General features: G+C 37.4%; 1 protein-coding gene across 2 annotated transcripts in view; it reads left to right on the forward strand.

The window, feature by feature from the left end:
- The window catches only part of CDK13 (cyclin dependent kinase 13), a 112,613-nt gene that overhangs the window by 11,448 nt on the left and 78,753 nt on the right, over positions 1-22,412 (forward strand). For both annotated transcript variants that reach the window (XM_082631904.1, XM_082631905.1), the window contains exon 2: positions 18,060-18,722. In XM_082631904.1, the coding sequence (XP_082488030.1) occupies positions 18,060-18,722 (663 nt within the window). The remainder of the gene's footprint in view (positions 1-18,059; positions 18,723-22,412) is intronic.

A 22,412-nucleotide genomic window follows, 5' to 3' on the forward strand; every position in this document is an offset into this window, starting at 1 on the left:
TTTGCTATTACCAGGGTCTAATATTGGCCTATGAATAAATTCATGATGACTGGAGTTAGACTAATCAAAAGTATGTGCCTTCGTGCAAATCAAGTATTAAGCCCTTCCTGTGCTATTCTCACCATCTTTCCTTTTTCTCTCTTCAAAAACACGTGTCAAGGGCTTCCCTGGTGGCGCAGTGGTTGAGAGTCCTCCTGCCGATGCAGGGGACATGGGTTCGTGCCCCAGTCCGGGAAGATCCCACATGCCGCGGAGCAGCTAGGCCCATGAGCCTTGGCCGCTGAACCTGCGTGTCCGGAGCCTGTGCTCGGCAACGGGAGAGGCCACAGCAGTGAGAGGCCTGCGTACCGCAAAAAAAAAAAAAAACAAAAAAACACGTCTCAAGACATGATTCAGTGAAACATGAAGACAGGGTTATGCTCAGTGGATTAGAACTTGTTTGCCGGAGCAAATCTGCAGAAAGTCAGCCATCTGTCTTTTTTTTTTTTTTTTTTTTTAACTTGCAGTGTTCCATTAGGAACATAAAGGAAAGGAAATACACTTTTAGAATAAACACGAAACATTTCAGTGTTATGTTATTTACTTTTTCTAGTTTTTGAAATAACTATACAATTTACTTTTATTTTAAATAGTACAATCAGTGGTCTTTAGTGTATACAGAGTTGTGCAACCATTGCCACTAATTTTAGAACATTTTATCAAACCTGAAAGAAACTCCATGGTAGTCACTCTGCATTCCCACCTCCCCAAGTCTCTGACAACCGCCAATCTACTTTCTTGTTTCTATGGTCTTGCCTTTTCTGGACATTTCGTATAAATGGAATCATACAGTTTATGGTTTTCTGTGCCTGGCTTTTTTCATTAAACTTAATGTTTCTAAGGTTCATATATGTTGTAGCATGTATCAGTACTTCATTCCATTTTTAGCAAAGTAGTGTTCCATTATATGGATATACCATATTTTACCATCAGTTGATGGATACTTGGGTTGTTTACACTTTGGTCTGTTATGAATAATGCTCCTTTGAACACTTGTGTACAGTTTTTGCATGGAGATATGTTTTTATTTATCTTGAGTATACACCTAAGTGTGGAATTTCTGAGTCATATGGTAAGCTTATGTTTAACATTTTAAGAAACTGCCAAGCTATTTTTCAGAGTGGCAGCATCAATTTTTATATTCCAACCAGCAGTATGTTAGAGTTCCAGTTTTTCCACATCCTTGACAATAGTTGTTTTTTTTAATCATAGACATCCTTATGTTTAAAGGGCTATCTTATTGTGCTTTTGATTTCATTTCCCTAATGACTAATAATGTTAAGCATTTTTCATGTGTTTATTGGCCATTTGTATATCTTTTGGGGGGAAATGTTTATTCAAATCCTTTACCTATTTTAAAAGCTGGTTGCCTTCTTATTGTTGAATCTTAAGAGTTCTTTATATATTCTGGATCCAAGTCCCTTAATATGACTTGAAACATTTCTCCTTCTCCTAGAGAGACAAACTCTTGTGTTTGGGAGAGTCAACTTTAATTTAGTACAAAGAAATGGAGTCTTCCACAAGTAGCTTGTTGGCAACCACTTGGGCTATTGTAGCAGTATAACTTTGGGCAAGTCACTTAGCTTTTGAGACATTGTTTATGGACCCAAAAGAAGAAGAAGAAAAAAGAATTCCTAGGGCAGCGGTCAACAGAACAACCAAAAGACAACTATGTGGTTGGCAGATCTTGTGCCTTGGGTTGTCTGGGTAGAGATACAGTATAAAGGAAAAAGCAAAGACTTAGAAATAACACAGATGTGAATGTAGGCGCTAACTCTGGTGCTTTTGTAGCAGAGCAATATCAAGCAAGTTATTTACTTATCCTTTTTGAGCCCTAGTCTTTCTACTTGTAAAATGGAATGAGTAATTCCTACCTAATAACGAAAACTGGAAACAACCTAAGTACTCTGAATAGGGGGCAGATAAATAACTTATGGTACAGATACTTGATTTGCAAATATTTTCTCCTGTTGTATCACTTTGTTGATGTCTGTTAAGCACAAAAGTTTTAAATTTTGATGAAGTCTAGTTAATTTTTCTTTTTGTTGCTGTGCTTTGGTATCATACCTAAGAAGACTTTACCTAATTAAAAGTCACAAAGATTTGTTCTTATATTTTCTCCTAAGAGTTTTATAGTTTTAGTTCTTACATCTTGATCTTCGATTTATTTTCAGTTAATTTTGTGGACTCTCAGTTCTATTCCATTGATTTACATGGCCATTCTTATGCCAGTATGACACAGTCTTGATTATTCTAACTTTGCAGTAATTTTTGAAATCAGGAAGTATGAACCTTCCAAATTTTCTCTTTTAGATTGCTTTGACTTTGTGTTTTTTGTCTTTTTTTTGTGGGGGCAGGGGAGGGTGGTGGGGATATCCTTTGCACTTCCACACAAATTTTAGGATCAGCTTGCCAATTTGTGCAAAAAAGGCAGTTAAGGATTTTCATAGGGATTGCATTGAATCTAGAGATCAGTTTGGGAGTATTACCATCTTAATAATTTAAGTCATCTAATACCTGAACATGGAATGTCTTTCTGTTTATTTAGATTTTCCTTAGTATTTTCAATGGTGTTTTTTGTTGTAGCTACAATCCTTGCACTTCTTTTGTTAAATTTATTCTTAGGTATTCTATTTAAGGCTATTGCAATGGGAATTATTATTGTAAGTTAAATTTTTGGGGGTAAATTAAAAAAAATTGTATTGAAGTATAGTTGATTTACAATGTGTTAATTTCTGCTGTACAGCAGTTACTTAGTTATAGATATATATATATTCTTTTCCATATTCTTTTCTATTATGGTTTATCATAGGATATTGAATTAGTAGTTCCCTGTGCAATACAGTAGGACCTTGTTTTGTAAGTAAATTTTGATTGTCCATTGCTACTGTGTAGAACTACAGTAGTGTTTTTTTTTTTTTTTGGCTGCTCCGCGCATCTTTCAGGATCTTAGTTCCCCGACCAGGGATTGAACCCCAGGCCCTGGCAGTGAAAGTGCTGAGTCCTAACCACCTGACTGCTAGGGAATTCCCTACAGAGGATTTTTCTATATTGATCATGTATCCTGCCATCTTGCTGACTTATTAGTTCTAATAGTTTTTTAGTGAATTCCTTAGGATATTCTATATACAAGATATGTTATCTGCAAATAGAGAATGTTTTATTTCTTTATTTTCCCCTGGTCTAGTTCTTTTTCTTGCCTAATTATAACAGCTAGAATTTCAAGTTCAGTGTTGATTAGAAGAGGTGAAATTGGACTACCTTGCCTTGTTCCTGATTAGGTATGGAAAACATTTAGTCTTTCTCCACAAAATGATTTTAGTTGTGAATTTTTCATAAATGCCTTTGTTTTATTTTTTGATTAAAGTTGTTTCCCTCAGAGTCTAATTTTTGGTGTCAGAAAAATTCCAGATGCTTTGGTTGTCCTTTATACGCAAGCCTGTGTACTTATCCACTATTGTCCTATGGTGTCCTTTATACACAAGCCTGTGTAATTATCCACTATTGTCCTATGGGCTAGGAAAAGAGGAAGTCTCCTGTTTTGTAGTATGTGCGTAGTGATTGGCCACATCAGTTTCCTCATAGACTATGCTGGAAGAAACATATGAAATATGTTTCATTATGGAAAATATATGCATTAATATTGATAGTGTTTCCTTTAGTGTTACTTAAGCATACATGATTTTCTAAATTTAATTCTTTGAAGTTAAGCAGTTGGTGTACTGGAGTAAATAAATTGATACAACTTTTTTCACTTTTATTAAAGAAAGTAACATTGTAAAATACCATACATTCTGGTTTGTAGTGATTTCTGGTAGTGTTCATCTTTAAAGTTTTCTGTTGGTGTTTATCCTTAAATTTTTCTGCATTTTTCAGTTTTATACAATGAAATTGTGTGACTTTTTTTAACCTATACTCTTTTTATATTTAAAACATATGAAATGCTTGAAAACTGTACAGAGGTGTAGCAAGATGTGAAAGCTACCCTTTATGCCCTTTTCATTCCCATTTCCTTCCAAATATATAACCTTTTAAATAGATTGGTATACATCCTTTTTCTGCATATATACTTACATACAAACATATATACACATAAACATTAAGAATGTTATTATGCCATAAGTGTTGTTTTTTACTTTTTTTTTTTTAACAGTATGATTTGAAGATCTTTCCAAACGGCTACATGGAATTCCATAATGAAATCTATCAGGCTTTATTTAACCATCAACTGTTGGGCACTAAGCTGTTTTTTTGTTTTTCTCTTATATTACAAACAGTCCTTTAAGGGATATCTGAGTGATAAGTTTTGACACATTTGGAAATGTTTTTGTAGGATATGTTCTTATAAATGAAATTGCAGATCAAAAGCATTTGATAGGTACTACCGAATTGCCTTTTTTAAAAAGGCTTAGTTAGCAATTTTATATTCCCTCTGATAATTTATATGAGTGACTGTTTCTCTAAATTCTGGTGAATACTTGATGTTTTCAGAATTTTTCTTTTTGCCATTGTGATGGTTATAAATTTATTACCAACATTTTATTTTGCCTTTTCTGGTTACCAGAGAGGAGACAACGTTTAAATTTCTTAAATGGCCATTTGTATTTCTTCTGTGACTGAATTATTTTTTTAATCAAGAAGACCCTCTAGTTATTAAAAAGAAGGAATAAATATAGTTTTACATTAGAAAAATTAGTTTTGCTTATTGAGTCCCTGTGGGATAATGGTTGTAAAATGTTTGGTTGTTAATAAAAATAATAAATTTATCTCAATGTTTATATGAAGAAGCTAGTTAACTAAATGTAATTCTGTCTCCTAAATCTTCTTAGTTTAAGTAGAATTTTATCAGTGGACCTATGCCTATTAGTTAACTAGCTGGGTATCAGTTACCCAAAGCATTCTGCTAGTATTTGCAGACTTTCAGAGAAGTAGATGACTTGTTCTTTACTTTTATTAAGCACTTCAGTAAATATCTTTTAACCTCTTATTATATGCCAGACATAGTTTTAGGCACTGGGGTTATAGTGGTAAATAAGACATTGGTGGAGAAGAGGGGTGTATATGTGCTAATTTATCTTTCTAATTTATCAACCTCACTATGAAGTTGATAATTAAATGGAGACCTAAATGACAAGCGTCAGCTATGTGATGATCTAAGCATCCCAGGAAGATAAAAAACAATGTTTTAAGGTATCAAATCAAGAAGAAGTGTGACTTTCATTTTCTTTTTTCTCATTTTTTAAAAAATTGAAGTATTTATTTACAATGCTGTGTTAGTTTCAGGTGTACAGCAAAGTGATTCTGTTATACATCTCTGTCTCTATCTCTATCTCTATATATCTGTTCTCATTCAGATTCTTTTCCATTATAGCTTATTATAAGATACTGAATATAGTTCCCTGTGTTATACAGTAGGTCCTTATTGTTTATCTGTTTTATATACAGTAGCGTGTATCTGTTAATCCCAAACTCCCAGTTTATCCCTCCCCTCCCTTTCCCCTTTGGTAGTTTGCTTTCAATGTCTATGAGTCTGTTTCTGTTTTGTAAATAAGTTCATTTGTATCATTTTTTTTTAGATTGCATATAAGTGATATCATATGTTTGTCTTTCTTTTTCTGACTTAACCTCACTTAGTATGATCAGCTCTAGGTCCATCCATGCTGCTGCAAATGGCCTTATTTTATTCTTTTTTATGGCTGAGTAATATTCTATTGTATATACCTCATCTTCTTTTTTTTTTTTTTTTTTTTTTTTTTATGGTACACGGGCCTCTCACTGTTGTGGCCTCTCCTGTTGCGGAGCACAGGCTCCTGACACGCAGGTTCAGTGGCCATGGCTCACGGGCCCAGCTGCTCCGCGGCATGTGGGATTTTCCCGGACTGGAGCACGAACCCGTGTCCCCTGCATCGGCAGGCGGACTCTTAACCACTGCGCCACCAGGGAAGCCCCTACCTCATCTTCTTTATCAGTTCATCTGTTGATGGACATTTAGGTCGCAAAGCGTGACCCTTTGAAGACTCAGAAAAGAGGCTTGTGTGGCTGGAGCCTAGTGAGTGAAGGAGGGTATAATAAAGATGAGAGGCAATTTGGGTTTTGTGGATCACAAAAAAGATTTTTATTTTATTCTAAATGCATTGAGAAGCCATTGGAGAGTGTTAGGCGAAGGTGTGGTATAATCCAACTTATGTTTTTAAAAAACAAAGACATAAAATACAAGGCAGTATGTAACAAGTGTTATATGATTTCAGCAAATGAGAAGGCCCATAAAGACAGATAAGAATTAAATAAATGGAGGGGAAGGGTGTAGTATGGTTTGGTAGCAATAAATAATGCCTGGCTTTGAACTGGAAGACTTGCTCTTGAGTATTGACTCTACCTTTTCATAGCTTCTGGCCTCTAAGTAAATTTCTTGACCCTCTTTATCTTAGTTCTTCCATCTGCTTTCTCTATGCCTTGGTTGATATAAAGAGCAAGTCAAATGAAAAATGCCTATAAAAGTATTTTGTAAACTGTGGGGTTCAGTGTGGTATGCTTGTTTATTTAATAAAAGACCACCATCTGTGTGTTCTTACTTTAAGGGCTGTGGAGTGATACAAAAATGAATTAGATCTGGTGTTTGCTCCTTACAGAGGATATAGTCTAGTAGATAATGTGGTAATATCTAAAGTGCAATGTTACGAACGATAAAGATCTTAAGACGGACGCAGATAAGGTGCCATAGGGATTCAAAGAAAGGAGAGCTTGCTTTTTTCTTGGAGTTGGTGGTACGGCTTTATGAAGAAGGAAGGACTCTTGAACTAGGCCTTGAAAGGTGGATAGGACTTCAGTAGAAGTTGGAGGAGAAGAAGATAATCTCAGTGGGTCAATCTGTGGGAGTAATGGTGTGGAGCATTAGGCAAATTCAGAACTTGGTAAGGAAAAGTAGGTTAGGACCAGACAGATTATGCAGCACGTTAATATTAGACTACGGAAGGTGAATTCTATTCAGTAGGAATACTACCAGCAAGTATTTATTGAGCATCTGCCAGTGCCAGGTCTGTGCTAGTCAGGGCCATGAGAATTCAGTGATCTCAGTTTAGTTGGGGAAGACAGATTATTATTTTAATGAAATGTGAATGAAATGTTGTAGGATCATAGTTCAGGAACATCTGCAGCTGCCTGGCATCATAAGGGGAGGCTTTATAGAGGTGTGGTAGACATTTGTGCTTAGCTATGAAGTATCCCTTTGCTTAGCAGATAAAATAGGGAAAGAGAGGAACATGAGAGAAACATTCTAGACTTGGCACTTCATGTGCTTTGGGATGGCTGGACAAGGTTTTGTGTGCAGTGCAAGGCTATGAAGAATTTTGATAGAGGGTAACTGAAAGATTCAGGTGGCAGTAAATTGGAAAAGGTAGAGACTCGAGGTGGGGAAACTGGTAAGGAGACTATTACACTGGGCAAAGTAAAAGATGAGGTAGGACCTCATGTGAAATAGTAGCCAAGGGGATAAAGAGCCTCGAAAATTGGAGACATTGCTTGAGATGTAGAATTGACAGGAGTTGGAGATCAGTTGGATATGGGAGAAGGGAGGAAAGGGATCAGGTGGAATATAGAATGACTTCCGGATTTCTGCTACTTCAGTGGATACCATTGCCTGAGAATAGGGTATATTTAAGGAGAAAGGGGGTGGATTTGGAGAGGAAGCCTAATAGCCTCAGCTGTATTGTGTTGAAGGTGCATTTAGGATAATAGGGAGGGGTAGAGGATGACTTCGGCCGGGGGGGGTAATCAATGTTGAGGGGATAATTTAAGCCATACCTACGTATGAATTCAGTTATGCTGGGGATGTGGGAGAATGGGTGTAATGAAGAAGAGGAGCCGTAAGGGGGTCTGAGAAACGGCCACAGAAGTAAAAAAACCATCAGGGGAAAAACGGTCGTGGAAGTGGTTAGAAAGTGTTTTTTAGGGGTCATCATAGAGATTGATATTTTTCTTTCTTTTTCCCTTTATTTTTCCTCCAGAGGTAGGTCATTGGTCACCTCAGTAATTACAGTGAGGACATATAAGCCAGATTAGAGTGGTTTGAGGAGTATGTGGGGTGGATGAGAATTTGGCTGTAATTGGAAGGAGGGATAAAGATACAATATCAAGGTACCATTTATTGCTTGTTTTTTCTTGTCTGTTTTTAAAGATCTTAGAGTCTTGAGTTACTTATTTCCTGAGGGGAAATAGTGAACAGACAGCAAAAGGTTGAAGTCACAAGTAATGGAGTAGCCATAGAGGAGCCTAGCATAGAGCATCTCAAACTATAATGGGGATTTTGTTGAAATGCAGATTCTGAATCAGAAGATCTGGGTTGGGGCCTGAGATACAGAATTTCTCATAAACTCCCGGATGAAGCTGATGCTGCTTTGGTTTGTGGGCCAAACTCTGAAGTAAGGATCTAAAGAATATGGGATTGAAAGTATTATTACAAGAGTTAGTCTTAGATAGAAAGAGGACCATCTCTGCTCTGAGATCAGGTGGAATATAAAGTGGATGGAGATATGGATTAAGTTTGCAGGCAGGGTGGGGCAACTAAGCCCACATGCCACAACTACTGAGCCTGTGCTCTAGAGCCCGCGAGCCACAACTACTGAGCCCACGTGCCACAACTATTGAAGCCCGCGTGCCTAGAGCCCATGCTCCGCAACAAGAGAAGCTACTGCAGTGAGAGACCCGCGCACCACAACAAAGAGTAGCCCCCGCTCGCCGCAGCTAGAGAAAGCCTGAGCGCGTGCGGCAACAAAGACCCAACGCAGCCAAAAAAAAAAAAAAAAAAAGTTTGCAGGCAGGAAACATGCCCGATAACCTTTGTTTTTTTCTGTTAAAAAGTGATTTTAAGAAAAGACTGGGAATGTTGTGAGCTTGAAGAAGGTGTGAAGGTTTGGAATAGTTACTAAAAAGAGAAGGAAAGTGAGTGAATTTGAGACATGTAATAATCACTGAAAAGTGAGGATTAGTGTGGTTATGGTGTCTGTAGAAATAATTGGGGCAAGGAGAGATTTGATTTAAAGAGATCAGTTATTTTTAAGATGATAAGGTAACCTAGAGGAGAGGTAATGAGGTCTGAAATAGAACAGTGGCCTTGAGAATAGAAGAGGAAGATGTGAATAATGGCCCCCTCAGAGATGTCCATGTGAACCTGTGATATGTTACTTTACTTGGCAAAAGGGACCTTTGTAGATTAAAATTGGGATTTGGAGATGGAGAGATTATCCTGGATTGTAGGTCCTATGTAAACACAAGGTCTTTGTAAAAGGAAGCAGGAAAGTCAGGGTCAGAAAAGGCCATGTGATGATAGAAGCAGAGGCAGAGGGGAAATGTGATGATGGAAGGACCATGAACCAAAGTCAGTTGATGTGGGACCATGAACCAAGGAACGGACAGTCTTTAGAAGCTGGAAAGGGCAAGGAAACAGATTTTCCCAAGAGACTGTAGAAGGAACAAAGCCCTGGTGACGTGTTGATCTTAGCCCAGTGAGACTGATTTTGGACTTCTGACTTCCAGAACTATAAGATAATACATTTGTGTTGTTTAAGCCGCTAAATCTGTGGATAATTTTTTACAGCAGGAATAGGAAACATACAGGGAATTAATGGATGTAAGGGAATGTAGAGTTAGAATCAATAAAATGAGACAGTTGATGGCATGTGGTATGGGCAGCAGAAAACTGGGAAGATTTCTAAGCTGGGTAAATGGGTAGAGGAGAGTGTTCGAAATTAAAAATACAGAATGGCAGGGAGCAGATTTTAGAGGAAGGTGTTCACTTTGCATGTAAGTCTGGATTAGATACAGATTAGTTTTGAAACAAGGGGTAAATTTAAGAGGCTGCCATAGTACTGTTAAACTTAATAGAGCTGTTATAATACTAATGCATGGCAAATTTTACAGGAATATTTAGAGTTTTGACTGAGAGAGTGACTGAAAGGGATGATTGAGAGAGACCGGTTTTTGAAAAATAATACCACGTTATATTTATTTAGTGCTTGTTTTCTCTTTGGGAATCATTCCCCCCCACCCCCCAGTTTGTTGAGATATAATTGACAAATAAAATTGTAATATATTTCAGGTGTCCACAGTGATGACTTGATACATGTATACATTGTGAGAGGCTTCCCACAATCAAGTTAACACATTCATCACCTCACATATTTACCTCTTTTTTTGGGGGGAGGTAAGAATACTTAAGTTCAACTCTCTTAGAAAATTAATTCTAATTATACAACACTGTGTTATCAGCTATAGTCACCATGTTATATACATTAGGTTCTTAGACCTTATTCATCTTTTTAAAAAATATTTATTTAGTTGGTTGCACTGGGTCTAAGTTGTGGCAGGCGAGCTCCTCAGTTGCAGCTCCAGGACTCCTTAGTTGCGGCTTGCCAGCTCCTTAGTTGCGGCACGTGGGCTACTTAGTTGTGGCATTCAAACTCTTAGTTGCAGCATGCATGTGGGGATCTAGTTCGCTGCCCTGGGATTGAAGCCAGGCCCCCTGCATTGGGAGCACGGAGTCTTACCCACTGTGCCACCAGCGAAGTCCTGACCTTATTCATCTTAAAACTGAAATTTGTACCTTTTTACCAACCTGTCCCCATTTCCCCCACCCTCTAGCCCCTGGCAATCACCCTTCTCTTCTCTCTTCCTTTGAGTTTGACTTTTTTTTTTTTTTTTTAAGATTCCACATATAAGTGATACCATGCAGTATTTGTCTTTCCTGGCTTGTTTCACGTAGCATAACACTCTCCAGGTTCATCTGTGTTGTCACAAATGGCAGGATTTCCTTCTTTTTTTAAGGCTGCATAATATTAAACACATGCCCACATTTTCTTTATCCATTCATCTGTTCATAAACACTTAGATTGTTTCCATATCTTGGCTCTTATGAATAGTACTGCAGTGAACATGGGGGTACAGGCATATCTTGTTTTATTGTGCTTCTCAGACACTGTGTTTTTTACAAACTGAAGGTTTGTGGCAACCCTGCATTGAACAAGTCTGTTGGTGCCATTTTCCCAACAGCATTAATTTTTAAAAGTAAGGTATGTACATTGCTTTTTAGGCATAATGCTATTGCACACTTAATAGACTATAGTATGGTGTAAACATAGCTTTTTATGTGCTGGGAAACCAAAAAGTTTGTGTGACTTTATTGAAAATTTGCTTTATTGTGGTGGTATGCCGGTACAGATATTTCTTTGAGATAGTGATTTCATATCCTCTGGATATATGCCCAGAGGTGGATTGCCAGTAGTTCTATTTTTGACTTCTAGATTCGCTTCCACATGGTTTTCTATGGTGGCTGTGTCAATTTACATTCCTAACAACAGTGTACCAGGGTTCCCTTTTCTCTACATTCTCACCAGCATTTGTTATCTCTTGTCTTTTGATAATAAACATTCAAGCAGGTGGGTGGAGGTATCTCATTGTGGAATTGCATTTCCCTGATGATTAGTGATATTGAGCACCTTTTCAGGTACCTGTTAGCCATTTGGATGTGTTGCAAAGTCTCTTCAGGTCCTTTGCCCACTTTTTTTTTTAAACAAATGTTTTTTAAAATTAACTAATTAATTAATTTTTGGCTGTGCCGCATGGCATGTGGGGTCCTAGTTCCCTGATAAGGAATTGAACCTGCACTCCCTGCATTGGAAGTGCAGAGTCTCAACCACCGGACCACCAGGGAAGTCCCCTTTGCCCACTTTTTAATTGGTTTATTTGCTTTTTTTGCTCTCTGAGTTGTATGAGTTTCTTGTATATTTTGAGATTTATTTATTTATTTATTTTTGGCTGCGTTGGGTCTTAGTTGCGGCATGCGGGATCTTTGCTGCATCGCGTGGGCTTCTCACTAGTTGTGGCGTGTGGGTTTTCTCTTCTCTAGTTGTGGCACACAGGCTACAGGGCACGTGGGCTCTGTAGTTGTGGCGCACGGGTTCCAGAGCGCGTGGGCTCTGTAGTTTGCGACACACAGGCTCTCTAGTTGAGGTACGCGAGCTTAGTTGCCCCGCTTCATGTGGGATCCCAGCTTCCTGGCCAGGGATCAAACCCATATCCCCTGCATTGTGAGGCGGATTCTTTACCACTGGACCACCAGGGGAATCCCCCTTGTATATTTTGGATATAAACTCCTTATCAAAAATATTTTCTCCCATTCTATAGGTTGATTTTCTGTTTTGTTGGTGGTTTCCTTTGCTGTGCATAAGTTTTTTAGTTTGATATAGTCCCACTTGTTTATTTTTGCTTTTGATAAACCTTTGCTAAGATCAGTATCAAAGAGTTTACCCCCTTCTTTTTCTTCTAGGAGTTTTATGGTTTCACATCTTATGTTCAAGTCTTTAATCCATTTTGAGTTGATTTTTGTATATGGTATAAAATAGGGGCCCAGTCTTATTCTTTTGCGTATAACTATCCAGCTTTTCCAATGCCATTTATTGAAGAGATCATCCTTTCCTCATTGTATATTCTTGACTCCTTTGTAGAAAATTAATTGGCTATATGTGCATGGGTTTATTTATGGACTCTCCATTTTGTTCCATTAGTCCATGTCTCATACTGTTTTGATTACGGTAACTTTGTAATATAGTTTGAAATCAGAAAGTTGATGCCTCTAGCTCTGTTCTTCTTTTTCAAGATTGCTCTTGCTGTTCAGGGTCTTTTGTGGTTCCATATGAATTTTAGGGTTTTTTCCTATTTTTGTGAAAAATGCCATTGGAATTTTGATAGGGATTCCATTGAATTTGTAGATTACTTTGGGTAGTATGGACATTTTAATAATTCTTCCAGTCCATGAGCATGGAATATCTTTCCGTATATTTCTTTTTCAATTTCTTTCACCTCTTTGGTTAAATTTATTCTGAAGTACTTTATTCTTTTTGATACTGTTATAAATGGGATTGTTTTCTTACTTTGTCTTTCCAATACTTTGTCATTAGTGTATAGAAACACAACTGATTTTTTATACTGATTTTGTATCCTGTAACTTTACTGAAATTGTTTATTCTAACAGGTGTTTGGTGGAGTCTTTAAAGGTTTTCTGTCTGTAAGTTCATGTCATCTGCAAACAAAGAACATTTTCCTTTTTACTTTCTGATTTTGATACCTTTTATTTCTTTTTCTTGCCTAATTGCTCTGGCTAGGACTTCCAATACTGTGTTGGATAAAAGTTGTAAGAGTGGGCATCATTATCTTATTCCTGATCTTAGAGAAAAGTTTTCAGTTTTTCACTGTTGAGTATAATGTTAGCTGTGGGCTTGTCATATATAGCGTTTATTGTGTTGAGGTGTGTTCCTTCTGTGCCCAATCTGTTTAGTTTTTATTTTTATTTATTTTATTTTATTAAAAATTTTTTTATTGGAGTATAGTTGATTTACAATGTTGTGTTAGTTTCTGCTGTACAGCAAAATGAATCAGTTATACATACACATATATCTACTGTTTTTTAGATTCTTTTCCCATGTAGGTCATTACAGAGTATTGAATAGAGTTCCCTGTGCTATACAGTAGGTCCTTATTAGTTACCTGTTTTATATATATATTAGTGTGTATATGTCAATCCCAATCTCCCAATTTATCCCTCCCCCCCTTTCCCCTCTAGTAACCGTATGTTTTGTTTTTATAGTGAAAGGATGTTGAATTTTATCAAACGCTTTTTCTGCATCTGTTGAGATACTCATATGATTTTTATCCTTCATTTTATTAATGTGGTATATCACATTTATTGATTTGTGTATGTTGAACCATCCTTGCATGGGAAGCACTTTCATACCTTTATGGGGGGCTTAGCAACAAGTTTTTGAATGGACATAGCTACTATTAGCATGTGAAATAAGCAGGGTAGAAAAATTAGGCTAAAAAATATTGTGAATAGTGACTACCATAGGAGACATCACATGTATTGAACGTTTCCACCATCCCAGAAAGTTCTATTGGATACTGCTGTTACATATTATTTTATATAATGAGGGATTGAATATTATTATAGTAAAAATTTTAAGAATCAGTGTTTGCTCATTAGGCACAATTGCAGAAGACCTGGGCTCTTGGAGAGATTGTGTGATATAGTCGAGTGAACAGTACACCATGCTCTCTCTCTAAGGAACACTAACCGAATTAACAGTGAGCACTAACCAGTTGGGTTTTAGATACTGGCTTTTTATCCTGGTTCTGCTTTTTTTTTTTTTTAAATAAATTTATCTATTATTTATATTTGGCTGCATTGGGTTTTCATTGCTGCGCGCAGGCTTTCTCTAGTTGCGGCGAGCGGGGGCTACTCTTCGTTGCGCTGCGCGGCCTTCTCATTGTGGTGGCTTCTCTTGTTGTAGAGCACGGGCTCTAGGTGTGCCGGCTTCAGTAGTTGTGGCACGCAGGCTCAGTAGTTGTGGCACGCAGGCTCGGTAGTTGTGGCACACGGGCTTAGTTGCTCTGTGGCATGTGGAATATTCCTGGACCAGGGCTCGAACCTGTGTCTCCTTCATTGGCAGGCGGATTCTTAACCACTGTGCCACCAGGGAAGCCCCCTGGTTCTGATTTGAGTTGTATGAATTTGGGAAAGCTTCTAAAAAGATTCTGTAACTTCTTTTTTTTTTTTTTTTTTTTTTTTGCTGTACGCGGGCCTCTCACTGTTGTGGCCTCTCCCGTTGCGGAGCACAGGCTCCGGACGCACAGGCCCAGCGGCCATGGCTCACGGGCCCAGCCGCTCCGCGGTATATGGGATCCTCCCAGACCGGGGCACGAACCCGCATCCCCTGCATCAGCAGGCGGACTCTCAACCACTGCGCCACCAGGGAGGCCCCTTCTTTTTTTTTTTAATTAAAAAATTTATTTATTTATGGCTGTGTTGGGTCTTTGTTGCTGTGCACGGGCTTTCTCTAGTTGTGGCAAGTGGGAGCTACTCTTCATTGCGGTGTGCAGGCTTCTCATTGTGGTGGCTTCTCTTGTTGCGGAACACGGGCTCTAGGCATGTGGGCTTCAGTAGTTGTGGCATGCAGCTGCAGTAGTTGTGGCTCGCGGGCTCTAGAGTGCAGGCTCAGTAGTTGTGGCGCATGGGCTTAGTTGCTCCACAGCATGTGGGACCTTCCCGGGCCAGGGCTTGAACCTGTGTCCCCTGCATTGGCAGGCAGATTCTTAACCACTGCGCCACCAGGGAAGCCCCGTGATTCTGTAACATCTTAAAAACATTAAGAACAAACAAGAAACAGCTAATATATGGTCACTGTAAATTTTACAGCACAGAAATATTAGAAAAAACATTTTTAAAAAGAAGAGAAATCTTACCTATAAAACAAGGATGTGCTATCTCCTATCCATTTAAGTTCTTTTTATAAGACATGACATAATTCATAATGTAGTCTTAGAGATCCACTTCTCTCTTGCTCTCATAACTTTGTATGGCTGAAGTGTTAGATCATTAGTAAAAATAACCTAAACTTGAGTTTTGTGTTTTTATTTAATTTTAGACCCTCAAAATATGTTTGTTATAAATAGTAAATATGTAATTGAAATTGATTAGCAAATATGTAATACCTGAGAGAATACAAGTTTACTAGGGCAGGAAATTTGAAAAGTTAAGGAACTTCTGAAGAGAAATAGAAAAATTGGAGAAGAATGGAGTGTGTGTCTAGAAGAATTTCAGTTGGTTTAGGGATCAAATACCATAAAAATGTCATTTCTGAAATATGTATTTTATAGGTCAAAAATTTTTGTCTTTACTGATAACTTCCTTCTCTAGATTCTGTGCAGAAGAGAATAAGAATTTAATAGGCCAGAGGAGTTAATTGTGTTGGGCTTTTATCTTTGTATCTGTTTTCTTAAGTAAAGTTTACTGATTATGAATTTCTTAGTTAAATATAATTTCTGTGTTTTATGAAGCTGATGACCAGAATCTTGCTAGTGTGGGAAAGTTAATTTAAGAAAAGTTGTGTGTTGTTACCTCTGATGAGACTACAGTCTCTTTGCTTTCTCATGCTGTGTACCTTTCTACTTCTCATTATTATGTGATCAGGGGATAGAAACTTGACATAGCAGACTTATTTTGAGGTCCAAGATTCTGAAGGCAAAGGAAATTAAAAGTGTGGCCAAGTGTTTCATATTACGACACTTTTTGTTCCTATATTAAAGTTACCCAAGATATTTTATAACCAACTTATTACTTTATATTTAGCTAAACATTTCCTCTCATTTCCATGAATAGTTGTAAGCTCATTGATGATTTTAATGATTGATGTATATGAATATTTAATGTTAAGTGTTAGATTAAAATGTTTACTAAACCAGTGTTCCTGTTAACCTAAAATAATGTTACATAAATACTTTATGTAAAGTATGGGGTTTGAAACACTAGTTCAGTGCTGAACACTAATTGGCCCTACGTACATTTTGAAATATTTCTGAAAGAATGGGGGAGAGGTTGAATTTGTATTTGAGTTTATCCTAAATCTAACCATCAGTTTTTCTTCATACTAGAATTGTAAAATGTATTGGATAATATATATGTATATATTACATAATATATTAATGCCAAATATAAACAAAAATTTCTAGTTCTCCCTTTTCTCTTCCCACTTTAATTATGGGTTCTTAGGAATCTCTTTGCTTCATTTACCAAATCCCCATACAAAATTTCAATAAGAACTATCTCCATGGTAGTGTGTTAATGTGTTGAATGTGACTCTGCCTACTTTAGAATCAAAAGATCTGGGTTTAAGATCTGGCATACAGTTAGGTTCTAGAAGGTAACAGAATCCAACTCAGATGGTTTAAGAAACTTTAATGGAGGACTACAGAGATAGAGGTGGATTGAGAAAACTGGCAAGGGATGTTTTCGTTAGTTACAGAGGGAAGCTCGAAGGGGCAAGGAAAATATAGTGTTATTAGAGCCTGGTGAGAGCTGTGGAGAAGGCGGTGCCTGACAGGAGCCAAGGTGGTAGAGGGACAGAGCTTCTGCCACAAAATGTGACCAGTAGGAAGGAGGGAGCTGAAAAGCAATAATCCAGCTTTTCGCTGCCTTCTGATCTGCCAGTGATGGATAGCACTGGAACCCAGAAGATGCATCTGTTGAGGTCAGCCTCCTTTGGGCACAGGGTAGGGCAGAAGAGTACTGGAGGGATGGGGTAGTGGCAGTAAGATAATAACCAGTACAGCTACTGACGAGATTGGGATTTGACTTCAGGTAGTAGTTTAGATTCAAGTTTTATCTACAAACTGCAGATACTTTACTGGGGTGATGTGAGCATTAAGTGAGCCATATCAAATATGTCAAAGTACTCTAATAATGCCGTGGTCTTATATTTTTTAAAAGTTTTGATAAGGTGTGGCTTTGAAAAGCTCAGCTTCATTTCTCTTCGTGCTGTGCTGCATTTGTTTCATAGACACTTTGGTTGCCACCATACTTTTGAATATATGTCACTTTTTGTGTTTTCCAGTGATTTTTGAGAAGTGAAATGAACAGTCATTGTTAGATAGTTCCCAAGATTTAGACTTTTTCTTACTGCCTAATGACAGGTTTCGTTTTTTTCACCCTTGGTGTGGACAGAACAGTACTTACTCGTGAACTTCTGCATGGGGGGCTTTTGAGTTGTAGAACTTGTCTCCCTGGTAAAAGTTTGGTCAGACTTCACCCTGCTGCTTCTGTCGTTGGTGGTGTCCTTGTTGACTGCTTCTGTTTTCTTGAGACAGCAATAGTAGCGCCTCGTCATAGTGTCTCCTCCTGATTCTTACGGTATTTCTGTTCATAGGGATCTACTTTCATCCAGCCTCGTCTTTGAGCATTTGTAGGCCAGACTGAGATCAAGCACTGAGTCTATTGACAGGAAAAGTGTAACCAGCAGTTAATATTCTACTTAAAAGCACTTTCTGCTTTTTAAAAATTCTCTCACAAAAACTATATTAAGACTTTGAAATTACGTAATTTCTATTTCATTTCACAGGCTCAAGTTAGGAGTTTTTGTACACTTCAAACTGAACCTTTCTGAGGTACTGACTAAACCTTAATTATTTTCCACCAGACGGTCTGCCAAATCCCGAAGCAGAAGCCCATATTCATCTAGGCATTCAAGATCTCGTAGCAGGCACAGATTGTCTAGATCCAGAAGTCGTCATTCTAGCATTTCTCCTAGCACACTCACTCTGAAGAGTAGCCTGGCAGCTGAATTGAACAAGAATAAAAAAGCACGAGCTGCAGAGGCAGCACGAGCTGCAGAGGCAGCGAAAGCTGCAGAAGCAGCTAAGGCTGCTGAGGCTGCTGCCAAAGCTGCCAAAGCTTCAAACACTTCTACACCTACCAAGGGGAACACAGAAACTGGTGCCAGTGCATCACAAACCAACCACGTGAAGGATGTGAAGAAACTTAAAGTTGAGCATGCACCTTCTCCCTCAAGTGGTGGAACTTTAAAAAATGACAAGGCAAAAACAAAGCCACCTCTTCAGGTAACAAAGGTGGATAATAATTTGATTGTAGATAAAGCCACCAAGAAAGCAGTTGTAGTTGGAAAGGAGGGTAAATCTGCTGTTACAAAGGAGGAGCCAGTATCTCTTAAAGAGAAAACCAAACCACTTACACCAAGCATAGGAGCCAAGGAGAAGGAGCAACAACATGTGGCTTTAGTGACCTCTACCTTACCACCCTTACCTTTGCCTCCCATGCTGCCTGAAGATAAAGATGCTGATAGGTAAGTGCAAACAATTTTGTCAGTGACTGTTTAAAGGAAAGAAATCTAAGTTTGAAATGAGAAATTATTTGACCCCCACCAAAAAAATTTTATAATGACTGTTAGTAAGTGAATTAATTTTCTTTATTGTGTACAACTTAAAATGAAGCACATGGCTTGTAGTATGAAAAAATTATAGCTTATGCTAAGAATTCCAGGTAAAAATTGCCATTGTCATGGGATACAATGTATGTTTCAGCTTGAATTTGGGAATTAGAAATGTTGGTATTTTCTTTGGCTGAGTATTCCTTGGTGATACTACCGGAGACAGGACATTTTATGAGAAAGTCTGTCCTGGTTGATAATGGCATGTCTCTTGGTTATTCTAAGTGTTTTCATTGGCCTTATAAATTTATTACTTTAGGTGGCTTTATGAATACATCACTTTTTAGTGTTTTATTGACTTAATTTTTTGCAATTAGAGATTAATTACATACTACGGAAATGTGTTTATGCTTTTATGCTTTCCTTTAAATTGTTTACACATTTCTGCTGTGAATGTTGGGGGTGTGGCTTGTACTTTATTTTGAAACATTTTTAAGAGGATGAAGGTAAGAGTAAATGTAAATGCAGTTCTAAGAATGTTTCTCAAATGTATGCTAGGATAGAAGCTTTATGCTGTTGTGTGATATTTGCCAGTTGACTTAACCTTTTTCTTTCTTATTTTTATGAAGAAATTATAGCTGTTCCCCTCCCCTTCCCCTTTTTGTTAAAAAGCAACCATATGGTCACTTTTCCTAGCTGACATCTGAGAATTTGAAAACAAGTGGATAGAAGTTCCATGTGGGCAGGTCTTTCAAGTGCTCACTTTGGCTAGCATTATGACCATTTTATAATTTAAAACAAACAGAAAATAAAGTATTGAATATAATTTCTGTGTTTCATGCCCTCTGAGGCATCTTTTTTCTACAATCAAAAATGTTGCTGAGGGACCCCATCCAATTTGATCAGGTGTTATCCAGTTATACTATTCTAATTGTGATATTTGCAGGTTTGACTGCTCTCTGGGAACACCAAAGGGTCATAACAGTAGTGATTTGTAATTTTGATGAGTCCTTCAATGGGCTGTCCAGGACAGAGAGGCATGAATGCAGAATTGAGTCACTTCATTAGTGAGAATAAGCCAGTTGCTGAGAATCTAGTGATTCTGGACCAGTGAGATTGGTTGTTCTCTACTTTATTTTTCATATGTGCTTCAGGGGTAAATTTTTAGTGGTGATGTTTTTAAGAACTCAGGATGTGCCCAGGTGACTGCTTATTAAGGAGGATATTCTTTGTGCGTCTGTTTTTAACAAGATGGTGGCACATTTCATACTTGGCCATTAAAAAAATTTTTTTGACCCACCTTCTTTTCTGTCTTTTCTCTTTTATTGTGTCTTTGCTCTTTTTGCTTTGAAAGTGTTTGTGTGTTTCAAGCATATTGAAGATTTTTAAGACTCCTGAGTACTACTACTGACATGTGTGGCCAAAGATTGATTCAACATCACTTATAGCCACTCTTCTTTTTTTAAATAATTTTATTATATATATATTTTAACATCTTTATTGGAGTATAATTGCTTTACAGTGGTGTGTCAGTTTCTGCTTTATAACAAAGTGAATCGGCTATACGTATACATATATCCCCATATCCCCTCTCTCTTGCCTCACCCTCCCACCCTCCCTATCCCACCCTTCTAGGTGGTCACAAAGCACCGAGCTGATCTCCCTGCGCTGTGCAGCTGCTTCCCACTAGCCAACTATTTTACATTTGGTAGTGTATATATGTCCATGCCACTCTCACTTTTTCCCAGCTTACCCTTCCCCCTCCCTGTGTCCTCAAGTCCATTCTCTACATCTGCATCTCTATTCCTGTCCTGCCCCTAGGTTCATCAGAACCATTTTTTTTTTCTTTTTTAGATTCCATATATATGTGTTGGCATACAGTATTTGTTTTTCTCTTTCTGACTTACTTCACTCTGTATGACACACTCTCAGTCTATCCACCTTACTACAAATAACTCAATTTCGTTTCTTTTTATGGCTGAGTAATATTCCATTGCATATATGTGCCACATCTTCTTTATCCGTTTCTCTGTCAATGGACACTTAGGTTGCTTCCATGTCCTGTCTTGTAAATAGAGCTGCAATGAACATTGAGCCACTCTTCTTTTTGATGCTCCAAATTTGATTGTCTGAAATTTGGCCAGTGGGAACTCCTTTATGCTACCTCCTTTGTCCTTTTGATATGACTCATTTTATTTTTGAGCGCTTCCTTGCTTCCTAGCCAAACAATATCTTTTAGGCTTACTTTGAACTTTGCTTCTCTCCCAGCCCTGGAATCCATTACTCTCCGAAAATCATAAGATAGACTGTTAACTATATGTTTACATTTAATAAATCATTTTAAAAAAAAATTAGGATCATACCATGCATAATATTCCTTCACTTCTTTTTTTTTTTTTTTTTAATTTAATGTGTTGGAGATCTTTCCAGGTTGGTAGAGATAGGTTCAATATTCCTGTACATGGAAGTGGATGCATCACTCTCTTATTAACTATTCTGTTGGTTAATGGATACTTAGATTTATAATTGTTTGCTATTAAATTCTCCTTATACATTAATATTTTATGTACATGTGAGCAATTTTTATAGGATAGTTGTGAGGTCAAAATACCCACATTTAAAAATTTGATGGAAACTGCCAAATTGTATCTTAGTAAGATTGTGTACCAATTTATGCACCCAAGTATATGAAATTGCTTCAACTAACACTAAATATTGCCAATTTTGAAATGTTGAAAGTCTTCAAAATATGTGATTAATTTTGCATTTTTCTGGTTTTTGAGATATAGCATCTGTCTAAACACTTGTTAGCTTTTTTTTTCAGTGAATTGCTTGTTCATGTTTTATACTGACTTTTCCTTAAGATTATTATCCTTTTTCTAATTGATTTATAGGTACTGCTTATGTTAGGGATCTTGACCTGTGCCTCTCACAGCCTGTTGCTTGTCTTTGAGACTTATTTTTGTTTTTGGCTACATGGGTGTTTGCCGTTTTGAATGTAGTTGGATCTATAATTTTTCCTTTAAAACTTAGAGGTTTAAAACATTTTTAAAAGTTAACTCACATCTCACAGAAATTTGTTTTTGGTTATTATATGTAGAAGAAAGACATGGTCTGATTATGTGCTCTCCCGCATCACCCCATGGACTGATAGATCAGTTGTTGCTAATGTCATTTATTGAATAATCTATCTCACTGATTTGTGGTGCCATATATGAAAATTCTTATAGATATCTGTGTGTTTCTGGACTCTATTTTCTATTAACATGTTTTATTATTTCTTTGCCAATACCTTTTTGTTTTAACTTCTTTAGGTGCATAGTATGTTGGCTCTCAAAGTCAGATTTCTATTATAGGAGTAGGCAGGTAATGTAAAAGTAAAGGGATGGAGTAAATTACTGGTTAGTGAATAACCCGGCCATTCAGCCTCAACTTCAGCACTGCTATAAATGAACTTGGGCCCAGTGTTGGCATTTTTTGCCTTTATTCTTAGACAGATTTTATGATCATTTGGCTTGTCTTGCTTGATTTTTGTTTGGGACTTGGTTAAATGCAATGATTAATTTGGAGACTGACAGATTTACAAGATTACAGTTTCCCATATGA

This window comes from Mesoplodon mirus (assembly GCF_964341445.2).
Source record: "Mesoplodon mirus genome assembly, chromosome: 9".
Classification (NCBI taxonomy): Eukaryota; Metazoa; Chordata; class Mammalia; order Artiodactyla; family Ziphiidae; genus Mesoplodon; species Mesoplodon mirus.